The sequence below is a fragment of the Diplotaxodon limnothrissa genome, linkage group LG4, assembly GCF_057381915.1.
Source record: "Diplotaxodon limnothrissa isolate DT_005_m linkage group LG4, D_limnothrissa_male_GT1.1, whole genome shotgun sequence".
In the NCBI taxonomy this organism is placed as follows: domain Eukaryota; kingdom Metazoa; phylum Chordata; class Actinopteri; order Cichliformes; family Cichlidae; genus Diplotaxodon; species Diplotaxodon limnothrissa.
In genome coordinates, this window is record NC_140599.1 from 22,433,750 (window position 1) to 22,451,033 (window position 17,284).

The 17,284-nt window shown below is 37.9% G+C and overlaps 2 protein-coding genes across 5 annotated transcripts; both read right to left on the reverse strand.

Annotated features, from left to right (window-relative positions):
- Positions 1 to 3,932: 3,932 nt before the first annotated feature.
- Positions 3,933 to 10,043, reverse strand: LOC146633797 (immunoglobulin lambda-1 light chain-like). 3 transcript variants are annotated; one of them, XM_085352526.1, is made up of 4 exons: positions 10,004 to 10,043; positions 8,229 to 8,554; positions 4,987 to 5,020; positions 3,933 to 4,285 (listed from the first exon to the last, which is right to left on the reverse strand). In XM_085352526.1, exons 1-4 carry the CDS (start codon positions 10,041 to 10,043, stop codon positions 3,963 to 3,965), a joined length of 723 nt encoding a protein of 240 aa, XP_085208652.1. In that variant the 3' UTR covers positions 3,933 to 3,962. The 3 variants fall into 3 exon arrangements, with proteins under 3 accessions (XP_085208652.1, XP_085208651.1, XP_085208650.1); XM_085352525.1 differs by having other exon boundaries at positions 4,987 to 5,021; positions 8,218 to 8,554; XM_085352524.1 differs by lacking the exon at positions 10,004 to 10,043 and adding an exon at positions 8,651 to 8,690.
- A 1,346-nt stretch (positions 10,044 to 11,389) lies between these two features.
- LOC146633798 (immunoglobulin lambda-1 light chain-like) lies at positions 11,390 to 16,455 on the reverse strand. Of its 2 annotated transcripts, XM_085352529.1 has the most exons (5): positions 16,413 to 16,455; positions 15,993 to 16,329; positions 15,586 to 15,607; position 15,260; positions 11,390 to 11,723 (listed from the first exon to the last, which is right to left on the reverse strand). In XM_085352529.1, the coding sequence occupies exons 1-5, from the start codon at positions 16,450 to 16,452 to the stop codon at positions 11,401 to 11,403; spliced, it is 723 nt and encodes a 240-aa protein (XP_085208655.1). In that variant the 5' UTR covers positions 16,453 to 16,455; the 3' UTR covers positions 11,390 to 11,400. The 2 variants fall into 2 exon arrangements, with proteins under 2 accessions (XP_085208655.1, XP_085208654.1); XM_085352528.1 differs by lacking the exons at position 15,260; positions 15,586 to 15,607 and adding an exon at positions 14,044 to 14,059 and having other exon boundaries at positions 11,390 to 11,751; positions 16,413 to 16,452.
- Positions 16,456 to 17,284: the final 829 nt, after the last annotated feature.

A 17,284-nucleotide genomic window follows, 5' to 3' on the forward strand; every position in this document is an offset into this window, starting at 1 on the left:
TGTTACTTGCCAGTCTACAAATATAGAACAGCATGCATTTTCGCTGCATTGTATTTATTTCTTTACATATTTATTTGTATTTATTTAACAAAGTTAGAGCGGACATTTCACAAATGTGGTTACACGTTGATTATGTTCTTGTATCTTCACCTTAGTAAAATGTAACATTTTCAGGTTTGTCATTCTAAATTTATGTTAGTAGCTGCTTTGAAAATGTATTTTTGTTTACTAAAAATGAAAACAAATGTTGTATATCCAATGCTTTTGAGTGAATGCAAAATATCAGTTCCTTTGAATATCTGCAAATAAACACATGACTTAAACATTTTACTTGATTCTGATTTCTAACATGTAAACTTTGCATTGAGCAAACAGCACAAGCAGTAAAAAGGCATATTCTAAATGCACATTCTGGTCCTTGACTATTCACTGGGACATTCTGACATCTTGATAGTAGCAAAAAAAAAATAATGGCAATAAATAAACAAAGAGAAATTCATGTATTCAGTGAACACACAACACCCAATTGAAAAACCCATATAGCGTGTCACAAAAGCTAAGGCACTGTGTGTGCATGCATGTGCGAGCATGTTAGTGAATGTGTTTGTGTGTGTATGTGTCTCTGTATACGTGACTTCCTGCTACACAATAGATGTTTACAACATCCCTAGTCATAAAAGGGTCATCTCCCCTCACCCCGTATATGGCTTAACCCCCTTTAATGGTCCACCATATAAAAGGTACAGGGGAGCCCATAAACGGCAGGAAGTAAACATTCCTTACTAAATAGGAAACCAGAATCTTACATGGAATGTGCCTGCATTTTAAGGCAAGGTTTAAAATTTTAAACACAACAATGACAACTTTCAACACAATCACTCCAAAACTAAAGCCCATTCAAAATAAAAACTCTCCGCAACTAGAGGACCTGATCTGAATTTGATGCAGTCTTATTTTATTTTGACTGAATTTTAGTGAAGCATGAATTAGTGAAATTATTGAACTGTAATATAAAGAGGATTTGTGTGGACTCATTTTTTCTTCTTACTGTGGCTTGAAATCAGATTAACCAGTTAACATGTTGAGAATGTTTTTGATCAAACATGTTTTACAGTACAATAGAATCAGAATCAGAATCAGAATGGGGTTTATTGCCAGATGTTGAGGTTTACAACATTAGGAAATTGCTGCGGTGCTTCAGTGCAAACAATAAGAATTAAAGTGCTATGTAGAAAGAAAGATATGTGCATGAGATATACATGAGATATATACATGAGAATAAGAATTATGAGTGCTACGTAGAAAGATATATACATGAGTGCAGGTGGTGATCAGTGCCAGACATGAAATGATGCAGTGACACAGCGTAGGGTCATGTGTTAGTGGCGGGGACAGTCATGTGGTTATTGTTCATGTGTCCAACAGCAGAGGGGAAGAAACTGTTCTTGTGGCGAGAGGTTCTGGTGCGAATGGACCGGAGCCTCCTGCCTGAGGGGAGCAGGTCAAACAGACTGTGTCCAGGGTGAGAAGGGTCAGCTGAGATCCGGGCTGCACGCCGCAGTGTCCTGGAGGTGTACAGGTCCTGCAGAGATGGGAGTCTGCAGCCAATCACCTTCTCAGCAGAGCGCACAACACGCTGCAGTCTCTGTTTGTCCCTGATAGTGGCTCCAGCGTACCACACGGTGATGGAGGAGGTGAGGATGGACTCGATGATTGCAGTGTAGAATTGCATCATCGTCCGTGTTGAATAATATTAAAAGCTGATGATGTGAGGTTTTATGTGTGAATAATGTGTGTATATTTTGATGCTTTGTTTATTTAAAGTCAAAGTGGAAATGAAAAAAAAATACAATTAGTAAATTTAACAGAGCAATGTTTAAGAACTAATTGTGTGCCTTTGGTGCACCGAGTTTGTGCACAAAAAGCAGAAGTAATAGTGAGGAGGTTTTTGTCACACTGTAAATCACTGTGATGTGTACTCATTAACAGAGCTGTCCCATGTCTTACAGTAATAGACTGCAGAGTCTCCCTCCTCCACATTTTTAATGATCAAACGATAATCTGTTGTTGACTGATGAGTACATGTGAATTTTGGGGAAGAGAATCCAGAGCCATAGTATGGAGAACTCCAGCTATGACGAAACCTCACCACATGCTGAGGACTTCCTCCTGGAATCTGTTTATACCAATATGCAGGTTCATTAGTAACAGTCCCCAGGTTACAGTCCATGGTGGCTGTCTCTCCTTTCCTCACTGACACAACAGGAGGTTTCTGTGTCACCACCGTCACACCGCTCACACCTGCAAACATCAAGAAGACATGCAGTCAAGAGAAACACACTGACAATAAAATATATGTGTGCAAAATAAGTCAAAATGTTTACATGTTAGAGCAGTGATGAGAGCACAGAGAGTCACCAGCATGATGTCGACTTGAACTAAGAAATGATTTCGAGAAAAGTCGCTGGAGGAGCCATTTAATACAAGTCTCAGGAGGAGGAGCTGTGTCTCCTCCATTCTCCCTATTACATCATCATAATATTGTTTTTCCTTTGTCTTCATTTATTTCTTTATTAGCATCATAGTGTATATATAAAGACTGAAACATATAAACAGAATAATTGGAAAAATATACCAAGGCCTCCAGAAACACAAAGGGAATAATACCTACATTAAAACAAAAAAGAACTAGACATACAAATAACAAAGGAGAATTTATCTTCTATGTGGGTGACACACAAGCTCAACAGACTGGAGAGAAATTGGTTAGAAAAAATTGAATTTGTGTCTTTGTTACACCTTAAAAGCAATGTGAGTCACAGCAGCAGGAGGCAATGTGGTCACATGAATGACACCCACTCACAAAATCTTTGGACATGAAAGTTCAAACATTTTGGGACGATACATGTTTAACTCTAAGAAAGGAAACAGGTTGCAAAATCCCTGTAGATCCCATGATGCTCTATCTTGGAGTAATTAAAGGGTATATAAAGGATATCTTTATGAGAGGATGGATTTCTTGCAAAGGTCTAAAGGAGACGCCTTTTCACAAAAGTGGAAGGAATGGATTGCATTCATGTGTCATGGTCCTGGGTCTTCTGCACAGTGTTTTGTGTTTTTCATTCAACTTCTGTTCTTGTTAGATATTACCGACTGGTTATATGTAATGGTTTTAATGTTCAATGCAAAACAACAAATGACAGCAGAAAGATGCAGAAAGGCTTAGTTTCATAACTGAACTTCATTAATGTTCTTTAACAGTAAGTAAGTTAGGTTTAGGCAAACATCGTACCGTGCTCAGCTGTCTCTGAATGATCAAAGGATATGAACTGAAACATTTCCATTAAAAACAGCAGGTCCATTTTATTTTACAGGGAGCTTATTTGCCATTTACTTGAGTTACTAAGACCTGCAGGTGCATCCTGGAAACGAAGAAACAGAAGCACAGAGAGGCGATGCTTCACTAACCGAGAGTGAAGATACATTTGCAAATCTACAACCAACATTTTAAACCAGTGACACTTACCTTCTCTCTTACTCTTATGAAGAAATATTAAATGATGCTCTCTAGTGGTCAAATATTACTTAGTCTGTATGTCAGAATATACTTGTGTTTTAACTATGGGAGCAAGAAAATTGAAAATTTTGTGCTTATGAGTGTTGTTTTCCTCAGTGTGCCCCTCTCTAAAATGTAACAGTTCATTTCAATCACCTTAAATTTATGTTGGTGCAAAACAGTGGCACAATTTCCCATTTATTCACAAGAAAACACATTTTTAAATCAATGCTTTTATTAATTTAATGCAAAACATGAATTCCTGAAAATACTTGTTAAAAACCAGCAAATGAATACATGACTTAAACCTTTTGCATTATTTTGATTTCTAACACGTAAAGACTGTAATGAGCAAACAGCACAAGCAGTAAAGAAGCAGATTTTAAAAGCACATTCTGGTCCTCGACTATTCAGTGGGACATTCTGACTTCTTGATGGTTTTCTCTGAAGTCTGTGAGCCCAAAGACACTTTACATGTGTAAACCTTATCCATGTTCCAGTCTGATGTCTGGATGGTCAGAGAGCTGCTGATTTGGTAAGTCTGGTCTGGTCTCTGAACAGCAGTGCTGGTAGAGATCCCACTGCTCACTGGACTCCCACCAGCCAACCAGCTCACATCTGCAAAAGGCACAGACTGACTGGACAGACAGACCAGAGAAGCTGTGTCGGACTGGAGCTCAGCACTGGACGGAGGGAAGACTGTCAGGACAGGAGGAGAGAGGCTGGAGCCTGAAAATACATGAAAGATGTTCAGAAAACAAAAAAAGAGAAATGAAAGGAAAGAAGGAAATTGGAAATGAAGTCATAAAACCAGAAGAAATCAAGAAGACTCAATATGGAATAAATATAACATTTGTTATGAAGTTAGAAGAAAACAAAACTAATGTACAATACAAAAATATATGGATCCAACATATTGTTTGAATTTTTTTTGTATTTTTACCAAATAAAATATGATTAATTACTGTTTGACTTTCCATGTAAGATATATTTGATTTAATTCTACAGGTTTCTGCATAACATGTCAGCTAATGTGGGTAATTTTCTTTCATATCAAAGAAAAGTGTACGGCCAGGCTCTAATCATTTCAAAGTAATTTTGAACTTTAGTAACAGTGTTAACTACTATTCAAGAAAGAGAAAACGGGCCTATGTATGTTTTTGAAATTCCAACCTAAACATAAATTAAAAGCAATAAGAACAGAAAAACAACATATTTCACATCATTTTCATAGAACTGGTTTGACACCATTTCACATTTTTTTAAACATAAGTCATTCATGTCTCCTGTATATGAGACAACCTGAAACTATTTCAGATTGTACAAAATCGTAATAAATTATGCAGAACAAGAAACATATTGAATTAAGTAGTCATCAGCAGATTTTTGCAAAATCTCTGTTGTTTTATGATCAGTTAAAAAGTACTTACTTGTCACAATCAGCTTGGTGCCTTGTCCGAATACCACAGTGATTCAGTTTGTATACATGGCTGTACAAAAACCTCCTGACTGTCACTGATGAGGGGAGAGGAACTGAAACATCCTGTAGAGACCAACTTTCACTGTCACAATCTCATTCACTTCATCTGTTTGTATTTTATAACTGTGTCTCTCTCTGTGTAGTCGTGTTTATTCCTTCATGTCACTTGTTTTGTGCAAGATTTAATAAAGTCCTCATTATTGGCCAGCATTAATCAGAGCTGTACTGTCTCTCAATAAGATTTTGGCCACAGTCTGCTTCTCTATGAACCAGCTTTCTTGGGAGAGTCTTCCCATGTCTAACAGGAACTCACTGCAGAGTCTCCTGTCTCTGCATGATTGATAATAGACTTGAAATCAGTGTTTGGTCAGGATTTAGATATTAATCTGTCTGAGGAGAATCCTGCAGAAAATGCAGTTGACCTGTAAGAATGATGAAATCTCAGAACTGAGAACTGGTTAATTGGGTCAACACTTTTGCTGAATCCCCACCTCTCAGAAAATAAAAACAGATTAAATAAATTTAATGTTTTTTGTCTTGTACAGGCTATAAAATGAAGTAGACATGTTCTAACATGTAGGATCCACCATGTTAGAGCAGATAAAAGAGAGCAAATGGTCGCATAGTGTTTGACAACCATGTCTTACAAAGAAATCAAAAGTTGTCCTAACATTTCTTCATTTCCATTTTTACAAATGTGTTTCTGATTAATCCAAATTAAGCTTCTTTAAATTTTCTCAATCTAGAAGCTCTAATCAGAGTTTAGTGTAGCCTTAATTTTAATAGCTGCATCTTATTAACGTTCTTATTAAGTATTAAGTGTTAAACAAAGTGTAACAGTGATCAAATTTGAGTAATCTAAATACTATTACATTTACTCTAGCTATTTTTAATAATGAAGGTTTAAAATAATTTTTTAAAAATTTGATAGCCGTTGTTTAATAACGGGTTATTTGAAGGTTATATGTTACCTAGAGTTTTCTTGATGAGACGGTCTTCAAGTAAAAGTTTCAAAGAAAGCAAAGACAATGCTGAGGAATTTTTTCCCACAATGTAAATAACTGATATGGAATCATCAGCAGGGTCATCCCATGTCTGACAGTAATGCACTGCTCCTGTTTCTGTCCGCTTGATATTTTAGTGATAATCAATAATTCATTAGGATGTAGAGTTGAATCTGTCTGCATCTTGTTTCAAAGCTGTGTGAGCTCTCAGAATAGTGAAATCTTAAAGCATACAGAGGAAGCCCTCCAGGAACTTGTTTATAGCAGCTAACAGAATTCCTATCATCTCTCTCAATGTTGCAGTTGACAACAGCTTGTTGACCTGAAGAAACTGTGTGGACAGCAGGTGTCTGGGTCAACGCTATCACTGCATCAACATCTGCCAGTCACTTTCTTAATTCTTCATCCTCTTCTGTAGAGCTAGCTAGATTCTGTAGTACCTGAAGACACCTGCACTCCTTCCAGCCTACTTTTACTCTCGAGCATAAATGCTATAAATGAACCAAATGCAACAATTCTGTTTTGAAAAAGTTAGGAGTAGAAAGTAGATATATTTGTGTTAAAAAGTACAGCTCTGGGGATAGAGGTTCGAAAGCCAAGTAAGCTGCCATAATGACTTTGACAAATGCTGCATCTCGTCTTCTGACCCGAACCAATAGACGTGAACACATTTCTCCGGTGCTTGCCTATCTTCACCGGCTCGCTGTTCACTTCAAACTTGATTTTAAAATTTTATTGTTGACTTACAAAGCCCTGAATTGACAGGCTCCGGGGTATTTGTCTGACCTCTTACAGCCTTGTGTGCCCTCTAGATCTTGTCGATCAAATGATCTTTTGCTTTTAACCATACCAAGGTCGAGGTTGGTTCACAGAGGTGATCAAGCGTTTGGGGTTGTAACACCTAAACTGTGATATAATCTACACAGTTTTGGCGTGTAGATTATATCTACACCCCTGGTTTTAGATGTGTCCATGATCCAATACAGCTGATTCAAATTGCTAAATGACCTCCTCAGCATGTCTTGAAGTTCTCCAGAGGGCTGGTAATGAACTAATCATTTGATTCAGGTGTGTTGACCCAGGGTGATATCTAAAACCTGCAGGACACTGGCCCTCGAGGCCTGGAGTTGCCTACCCTTGATCTACCCTTACACATCAGACAGGCTCCTGCTGTCAATCCTTTTAAATCTCATCTTAAAACACTTTTGTATTTATTGGCTTTTAATACATTAAGAGAGATATTTGACATTTGTTTGGTATTAATAATAAAGTAATATTATAGGTTATTTGGTACTAATTGTTTTGTATTTTTATACAGCACTTTGGTCAACATTGCTGTTGTAATTAAATGTGCTATATGAATTAAAAAAAAGAAAAGAAACTAATGTTTAGACCATCTAACATAATTCAACCATTTCTCTGTGTTGCAGCTGAGAACACCTTTATCTAGAGTGGACAGCAGGTATCTGAATAAACACTAACACTGCATCAGCATCTGCCAGCAAACACATAAAGAACATGTGTGAAATGTGTTTCTCCAAAAAGATGGGCTATGAAACAGATGAGAAGAACATCTTACACTTTAGAGAAGTGATGAGAGAGCAGACAATCCCCAGCATGTTGTCAGTGTGAGGTGTAAACATCCTTTACTATTCAGCTGAGGTGTGAAAAGAATTGTAGTGAGCAATTAAATTTGATCTGTTGCTTGCTTGCAACAGATCAAATTTAATTTTGCTGCATTTTCACTTCATATGAAACATTGTGCAACTTTAACAGTATCTATTTAGGTTGATTAATGTGATTTACTGCAGCTAGAATGTTACAGTTATCAGAATTTTATCACATTGCTGTTATTTAAAAACACGTACATCATTGTGTACATATATGTGACAACTTGTGTTGTTGGTGGTCGTCATATTCTTTGATATTTTATATACTTTCAGTGATGATTGCTTAAATGTATCAAAAAGAGTAATTCTGTGTTTATAAAAACACACTCTAGAGTTGGTGGGTTTTCATTGATGAACATTAAAATAAATAAAAAAGAACAATAAACACACTATTTGAAGGTGGTGGGTTTACACTGAGTTTGTTGAATGGGTGTTTTGTCAGCATGTGAAAAAAAGAGCATCAAAAAGCAGAAGTAACAGTGGGGAGGTTTTTGTCACAGTGTAAATCAGTGTGATACGTACTCTCTCACAGAGCTGTCCCATGTCTTACAGTAATAGACTGCAGAGTCTCCCTCCTCCACATTTTTGATGATCAAACGATAATCTGATGTTGACTGATGAGTGGATGTGAATTTTGGTGAGGAGAACCCAGAACCATAGTTTGGAGAACTATGGCTATAATAAAAATAGAGCACATACTGAGGAACTCCTCCTGGAATCTGTTTATACCAACGAACACCACTGCTAGTAACAGTCCCCAGGTTACAGTCCATGGTGGCTGTCTCTCCTTTCCTCACTGATAACACAGGAGGTTTCTGTGTCACCACTGTCACCCCGCTCACACCTGCAAACAACAACAAGACACGGAGTCAAGACAAACACACTGACATATGAATCCAACAAATAACCACTAATCTGAAGCATAAATAAGATTCCATACTTGCTAGAACAGTGATGAGAGCACAGAGAGTCACCAGCATGTTGTCAGTGTGCGCTCAGAATGGACTTGTAACCTGGAAAGAAATTTCAACGCTTCTTTAGGATGAGGAGAGAAGGTGTAAACCATTTAATATAACACGGAATCTCGAAGAGGCCGATAGGAGGAGGAGCTTTAGTTTGTGCTCCTCCTCCTGCATAGTTTGTGATACTTTTAGGTAAATTATCTTCAGCGGAGGGTAATTCTGTTTTTGTTTTTATAATTATTGGTGATAATGATGTCTCCCTCCTCTCCCTTAAAATTGTGGTCCTGATGTTTATTGTAATAAATTTCTTCCTTCTCCAGTCCTTCAGATGCAGTATTGGTGCTATAAAGTGCTGTCTTATGTACACTGGCCTCAGGATAAATGTGTCAATGGAAAAAAACCTCCCCAAGCTCATCACATAGAAACTTAGAACACAGAAGTTATGATCCACTCCTCAGGCTGGAACATTGCAGGAAAACATGTATCACAGTTTTACAAGCACCACAAAAAGGACAGCTCTCCCCATGGTCCCCTTTGAGTTTAGCTGGGTGAAAAAAGATATTTATAGGTGAATAGTTTTCAGCTATAATACTAGGACTGACTGAGTTATGTTAGCTAAAACATTTTAGGTGTAGACAACTGTAATCATTTTTGTATTTCAACGTTTTGTGTCACACTGAATGACTGAAAATATTAAATCTTAAGATTTCACAAAAGCTGTAGTGTCACTCATTCAAGTTTTTTGTTTGTTTGTTTGTTTGTTTGTTTTGTCACAGTCCTCCCATTTAATCCCAACGCAACAATTGTTGCCAGTGGGATTAAATGTGTTAATAATGTCACTCAGTGTTTGAGAGTCAGAAAGCAGAAGTATCTGTGAGGAGGTTTTTGTCACAGTGTGAATCACTGTGATACCCCACTGCTAGCAGAGCTGTCCCATGTCTGACAGTAATAGACTGCAGAGTCTCCCTCCTCCACATTCTTGATAATCAAACGATAATCTGATCTTGACTGATGAGTGGATGTGAATTTTGGAGAGGAGAACCCCGAGCCATATGTTGGTGAACTCCAGCCATGATACATGCTCAGCACAAACTGAGGAGCTCCTCCTGAAATCTGTTTATGCCAGGCAGCAACATTATTTGTAACAGTCCCCAGGTTACAGTCCATGGTGGCTGTCTCTCCTTTCCTCACTGATAAAACAGGTTTCTGTGTCACCACCGTCACACCACTCACACCTGCAAACAACAAGAAGACATGGAGTCAAGAGAAACACACTGACATTTAAATCTAACATGAGATCCATTCTTCTTCGTATATTGTAGACTCTTTACATGTTAGAGCAGTGATGAGAGCACAGAGAGTCACCAGCATGTTGTCTGAGTGGGCTAAGAACTGAGTGGAGAGATGATGGTGGAAGAGCTATTTAATACAACTAACAGGAGGAGGAGCATTGGGGTTTTTTTCTTTTCCCCGTTTTATTGATATTATTATTATTGTTGTTATAATTATTATTAATATTATTATTATTAAGTTTAGAATGCTGTGAAAATTATTTTCACAGCAGGTTATTCTCTGGCACCTCAACATTTGTAGTGACTTTGCACAACAGTGGGATCGTCTAATTAAATAACTAAATATCTGTAAATAAGATGGGCCTGTTCACAAATGTGATGTATGAAAACAGTTGGGTTTTTTTTAAACAGAAACAGTTTGCAGCTTGGAATTCCCACACTTTGAAAAGACATTAAGATTTAAAAGTTAAAATAAACTGTAAAAATAAAACTGATAAATATGTCAAAATTTTTTCACAGCATTTAAATTACATCATGTCAGCTGAAGGAGATGCTATCTTTTTGTAAGTGACATTGTTACCAACAATCAGTTTAATCAAAATTTAAAAATTACTAAATAAAAAGTAATAAATAAATTAAAAAAAACAATTGTGATTGGTTTTATTTATATTTGGTTGTTTTAAATTAGATTGCAAATTTCCTCAACAAGTGATATTAAGTTTAAATTTCAGCTTCAGCGCTCTGTATGCCTGCTCTCTGTACGTGAACATTTTGGGGACAGATTTCATTTGGTGCCATGCTACAACAGCCAGAAGCTCTGCAAGTTTGATTCGGTGGGGGGCACTGGATGCCCTTCCTGATCCCACCCCAAAGGGATTAATGTGATGTCTTAAGCGGTTAATGGAAATTCACTTGTTACAGCAGCACAAGGTTCAGAAAACAACAGAAAAATGAATATAGACTTTATTAGTTTATTTAGACTTTCTTCACAATACATAAAGTTATGTTTGTCCAAAAATAAAACAGTTTGTGAATGACCAAATGACTGCAACTGAAACATTTTCAGTAAGCAGCAATTCACATCGTAGGATCAGTTTAGTTGACAGAAAGCTGAAAACATGAAGTTATGAATGAAAAACTAAGACCTGTAGTTGCATGCTGGGCAGGAAGAGAGGGAGGAGTTTAAAGGTGATGCTTCACTAAATGTGAAGATATTATTGAAGCTTACAACCAACATTTTAAACCAGTGAGACTTGGCCTCTCCTACTTAATAATGAAATCTAGTGTTCATAGCATGTATTTGAGAATATACTTATGTTTCAACTATGGGAAAAATACATTTTAAAAATGATGTTCTTATGAGCGGATTCTTTTGTAATGAGCAAACAGCAAAAGAAGTAAAGAAGCAGATTTTAAATGCACATTCTGGTCCTCAACTATTCAGTGGGACATTCTGACTTCTTGATGGTTTTCTCTGAAGTCTGTGAGCCCAAAGACACTTTACATGTATAAACCTTATCCATGTTCCAGTCTGATGTCTGGATGGTCAGAGAGCTGCTGATTTGGTAAGTCTGGTCTGGTCTCTGAACAGCAGTGCTAGTAGAGATCCCACTGCTCACTGGACTCCCAGCAGCCAACCAGCTCACATCTGCAAAAGACACAGACTGACTGGACAGACAGACCAGAGAAGCTGTGTTGGACTGGAGCTCAGCACTGGACGGAGGGAAGACTGTCAGGACAGGAGGAGGGAGGCTGGAGCCTGAAAATACATGAAGGATGTTCAGAATCTCCTACCTCTGCCCACTTGCCCACAGATCGCATGAAGCGAGGTGTGGACCCATGCACAGACAACACAGGGAAACAGGAAACTTGATGAGCCATTTATTTTGGGCTGAACACCAGAATATAAAATAAAGAGAAACCAGAATGCAAAAATAACCTAAACTTGGAAAACTACTGAGACACAGTCAGAGAGTCGGATGAGGGACAAGGGACGACTGACACAATATATACACAAAAGTCTGATAAAGAAAATTGAAGCAAAGCAGGAACAAATTAAACATAACATCACAGGGGAAGCAAGGGGCCATCATAATAAAACAGGACGTGGCACGAGTGTGATTAACCCCGTCTTTTCCCCCTGGATTCCCCGGAGCCCCTACCCCTGCACATTTGTACATAGTGTTTGGAAAGATAAAATAAGATTAAAGTATTGTGTTGTTATATTTCTTGAAAGTATCTGGATTTAGATCAGCAAAAGAAAATCTACTGTTAACTTTATCATTTTATATTTAATTGTACTCTCATTTTCTCTCACGTTCGCTTGGTGGTTTCTGAGCACTAGTAATAACCATTTAGAAAATAGGATTAGGTCATTCTGAACAACATTCAAGTGATGTTAACAGAAATGCATCTAGAAGAGAAGAGATATGAAAGCTCCTGAAGACACTGGGTATAGAGAAAATCACAGGGAAGAGTTTCAACAAAAAAAGCTTACATTCACAGGTCAGATATTTCAAATATTGATTATTAGATTAGAAAAAGCCTCATGAATGTGTTTCTGATTAATACACACTAAATTTAAAAGAAGATTATCTCACTATGATCTATAGTCGCTATAACATTGTTTTTGATTAACTGCATATTAATGAGACACTCTTTTGTCACAGCTGCTCTTCCAAATTTCCTTTTCAAGCATGTTTCAAGGTTGTTCTACTGCACTGAGATCTGGTTACTGCAGTCATTCGAGTTCAGTGTTTTTCAGTCTTCTGTTGTTTAATGTTGGTGAAACAGTGTAAATTATAGCCCCAGTTTCCTGTTCCTAGCTGACAGGTGTAGTCTTCTGTTCCTGTAGCCCATCAGCTTCAAGGTCAGATGTGTTGTGCTTTCAAAGATACTCTTCAGCATAGCTTGCTTGTATTGAGTGGTTATTTGAGTTTCTTTTACATTTCTATCAGCTCAAACTAATATGGTCAGTCTTCTCTGACCTCAGCAAAGAACTGCTGTTCACTGGATGTTTTCTCAATTCAGTCCATTCCCCATAAACCCTAGAGGTGGTTGAGCAGGAAAGTCCCAGTACATATATATATATATATCTAAAATACTCACACCAGCTCATCAGACATGAATAATCATGCCATGTTCAGTCATCATTCTTCCTTATTTTGATCCTCGGTTTGAACTCCAGCAGGCTGTCTTGATAATGCCTGCATGACTAAATGCTTTGAGATGCTGCTGATGTGAAATGCCGGTTATTTGGATTAGAGTGACAAGCAGTGGAACAGGCTTAGCTAATAAAGTGGTTGCTGAATGTATGCACTTTACTCGACTATAAAGTAGTTGGTGCTATATTCTCAGATTGTATATAGTTTGAATTAAGCAATAAAAAAGGAGCAATCCAGTATTTAATAACACACTCTTTGAAGGTTGTGGGTTTCACTGAGTTGTCCTGATTAATCTGTAATCTGAATGTGAAAGAGTCTAAAAACCCTTTGTTAAACAAATTGGCGAAGAGGATTTTTGTAATCTCATTTTTGTTTTACTCTTGCTTGAAATCTGATTCAGAATTAGTATGTTGGGAATGTTTTTGATCAAACACATGCATGTGTATATGCATATGTATATATGTGTATATTCTTGTGCTTTGTTTTTAAGTAAAAGTGGAAATTTAAAAAAAAAGATTAAAAATAACAGAGCATGTTTAAAATGAATTATGTGCCTTTGGTTCACTAAGTTGGTGTCCAAAAACAGAAGTAAAAGTGAGGAAGTTTTTATCACAGTGTAAATCACTATGATACCTCCTCTTTAGCAGAGCTGTCCCATGTGTGACAGTAATAGTCTGCAGAGTCTCTCTCCTCTACATTGCTGCACCAGCCAGCAAGTACTATGAGGGTCATGTTTTTTTTACTTTTCAAGTGCTTTCAACACCATCAGGCCGATCCTCCTGGGATATAAGCTGACAGCGATGCATGTGGATGCTTTTCTGGTGTCCTGGATTGTTGATTACCTGACAGAAAGACCACAATATGTGCGTCTCCCACAGTGTGTGTCTGACAAGGTAATCAGCAACACAGGGGCACCACAAGGGACTGTCCTCTCCCCCTTCCTCTTCACCCTCTACACCACAGACTTCAGCCACTGCACAGAGACCTGCCATCTTCAGAAGTTTTCTGATAACTCTGCAGTGGTTGGATGCATCAGCAGAGACGATGAGTCAGGGTACCGGGCTGTGGTCGACTCATTTGTCAAGTGGTGTGAACAGAATCATCTGCAGCTCAACGTGGCAAAGACCAAGGAATTGGTTGTGGACTTGAGGAAGACCAGGAAACACTTGACCCCTGTTTCAATCCAGCTGATAAACTGGACTGGGCTAAAAACACCACAGCACTTTACAGGAAGGGCCAGAGTCGACTCTATTTTCTGAGGCAGCTGAGGTCCTTCAACATCTGTCGGACAATGCTCAGGATTTTCTACAAGTCTGTTGTGGCCAGTGCTATCCTCTACACTGTTGCATGCTGGGGCAGCAGGTGGACGGTTGCTGATGATAACAGACTCAATAAACTGATCTGAAGGCCAGTAGTGTTGTGGGGATGAAGCTGGACTCTCTTAGGGTGGTGATGGAGAGACGAATGTTGTCCAAGATCACGACAATATTGGATAATTCCTCCCATCCACTCCATGACATGCTGGCTAGCCACAGGAGCACGTGCAGTGAGAGACTGAGATTACCAAAAAGCACCACTGAACGACACAGGAAATCAATCCTGCCTGTGGCCATCTCCCTGTACAACTCATCCACCTACCACACTGTATACTGCAATAGCTACACCCTTTTTGGACATGCTCTTCTTTCTTATTCAGATATTTATTAGTAAGTGACTTATATATATGTATATATTGTATATATTGTGCTATTTCTTATTTCTTGTATTATCTGTTTTTGTTACTGTTTGTACTGGAGCACTGTAACCAACATAATTTCCCCCTAGGGATCAATAAAGTATTCTGATTCAGATTCAGAATCCAGAGCCATAGTCTGGAGAACTCCAGTCATGACGAAAACTCCGCACATACTGAGGAACTCCTCCTGGAATCTGTTTATACCAACGACCAGCATTACCAGTAACAGTCCCCAGGTTGCAGTCCATGGTGGCTGTCTCTCCTTTCCTCACTGATAGAAGAGGTTTCTGTGTCAGCACCGTCACACTACTCACACCTGCAAACAACAAGAACACATGGAGTCAAGATAATACAGATGAATATAACATGGGGTCTAAGCTATACTGTAACTCAGACTCTTTACATGTTAGAGAAGTGATGAGAGCACAAAGAGTCACCAGCATGTTGTTGATTTGAGCAAAGAATTGAGAAGTGAAAGATTTGGAAGAGCTATTTAACACAACTAATGGGAGGAGGAGCTGTTGGTATTTGTTTGTATTTCATTGGTTACCTTCCTTTGTTCTTAATCATCCATCATTTTTGATTGTTTATATGTACTTTTTTCACTACTACGACTACTATTATTATTATTATTTTAAACAAAAAGTGAGTAGTTTTCTGCTACCATTCAAGGGAGCTAGGACTGACCAAATTATATTACCTAAAACATTTTAGGTGTAAACTGTCACATTCATTTCGGTATGTCTGTGTTTTATTCCACACTGGGTGTTTGGGAATGTAATGTGTTCAGATTCCACAAAAGCTATGGTGTCACTTAGTTTGTTTGTTTTTCTTTTTATGTCCTCCCTAATGTCTCTCCATGTTTCACAGTAGCACATTGCTGAGTGTCCTGCTTTTAACTGTTAATTAACTTCTGCTTGTCACCACTGAAAAACTGTGTGCATACTAAAGAGCTCCATCAGAGATTCTTCTCTAATTTTTTAATTTTGCAGCTAGCAAAAAAAAAAAAAAAAAAAAACCTATTTGAAGGTGGTGGGATTACACTGAGTTTGTTGGGTGTGTCTTTTATAAAAAGACCATCAAAAAGCAGAAGTGTCTGTGTGGAGGTTTTTGTCACAGTGTAAATCACTGTGATACTATGTGCTCATTAACAGAGCTGTCATATGTCTGACAGTAATAGACTGCAGAGTCTCCCTCCTCCACATTGCTGATGATCAAACGATAATCTGTTGTTGACTGATGAGTGGATGTGAATTTTGGAGAGGAGAACCCAGAGCCATAGGTTGGAGATGTATTTTCATGATAAAACCGCAGCACATACTGAGGAACTCCTCCTGGAATCTGTTTGTACCAACGAGCAGGACTGTTAGTAACAGTCCCCAGGTTACAGTCCATCGTGGCTGTCTCTCCTTTTCTCACTGATAGAACAGGAGGTTTCTGTGTCACCACTGTAACACCACTCACACCTGCAAACAACATGAAGACACAGAGTCAAGAGAAACACACGGACATTAGTATATATGTGTGGTATATAAGTCAAAGTCTTTACATGTTAGAGCAGTGATGAGAGCACAGAGAGTTGCCAGCATGATGTCGATGTGAACTAAGAACTGAAGAAAAGGTGCTGGAGGAGCCATTTAATACAACTAACAGGAGGAGGAGCTGTGTCTCCTCCTTTCACCCTGTTACATCATCACAATATTTATTTCCTTTTTTCTTCATTTATTTTTTATTAACAACATGATGTATATATTTCAATTGAAACATTCAAAAAGAAAAATGGGAAAAGTATACCAAGGCCTCCAGAAGCACAAAGGGAATAATACTGATATTAAAACAAAATGGGAAAAAGAACTAGATATACAAATATCAAAGGAGGATTGATCTGCTATGTGGGTGACACACAAGGTGAACCTTTCTTGCAAAGGTCTAAAGTAGACGTCTTTTCACAAAAGTGGAAGAAATGGATTGCCTTCATGTGTCATGGTCCTGGGTCTTCTGCCCAGTGTTTTGTTTTCATTCAATTATGTCCTTGTTAGATATCTATAGATACTATCTTATATTAATGTGTCATTATTCAGATCAGATCAGAATCTTTATTGTCACTGTCACAGGTACAACAAAATTAAAAATGGTCCCCGATCAGTGCATCATCCCTAACAATATCAAAATATAAATAAAACAATAAAATTCAATAAACAAAATAAATAGAATACTTAAAGTGCTAATAACAAGTATCAGCAAACATTCACATACATTCCCACATACATGCTTCAGTCAGTGCATAGATTAATACAAGAGTGGCGTGATGAACATTTTTTTGTAGCAGTATTCAAATGTCTTATTGCAGTTGGATAAAAGCTGTGTTTGAGTCTATAAGTCCTTACACTGATTGCTCTGTACCGTCTGCCTGAGGGCAAC

Coding starts and splice junctions, on each gene's coding strand:
- LOC146633797 (XM_085352525.1), bottom strand. CDS start 10,043: ATGCTGGTGACTCTCTGTGCTCTCATCACTGCTCTAACAT. Junction 8,555..10,003: donor TCTCATCACTGCTCTAACAT/GTAAAGAGTCTA, acceptor TGTTGTTTGCAG/GTGTGAGCGGGGTGACAGTG. Junction 4,286..4,986: donor CACCAAGCTGATTGTGACAA/GTAAGTACTTTT, acceptor ATGTATTTTCAG/GCTCCAGCCTCTCTCCTCCT.
- LOC146633798 (XM_085352528.1), bottom strand. CDS start 16,452: ATGCTGGCAACTCTCTGTGCTCTCATCACTGCTCTAACAT. Junction 16,330..16,412: donor TCTCATCACTGCTCTAACAT/GTAAAGACTTTG, acceptor TGTTGTTTGCAG/GTGTGAGTGGTGTTACAGTG.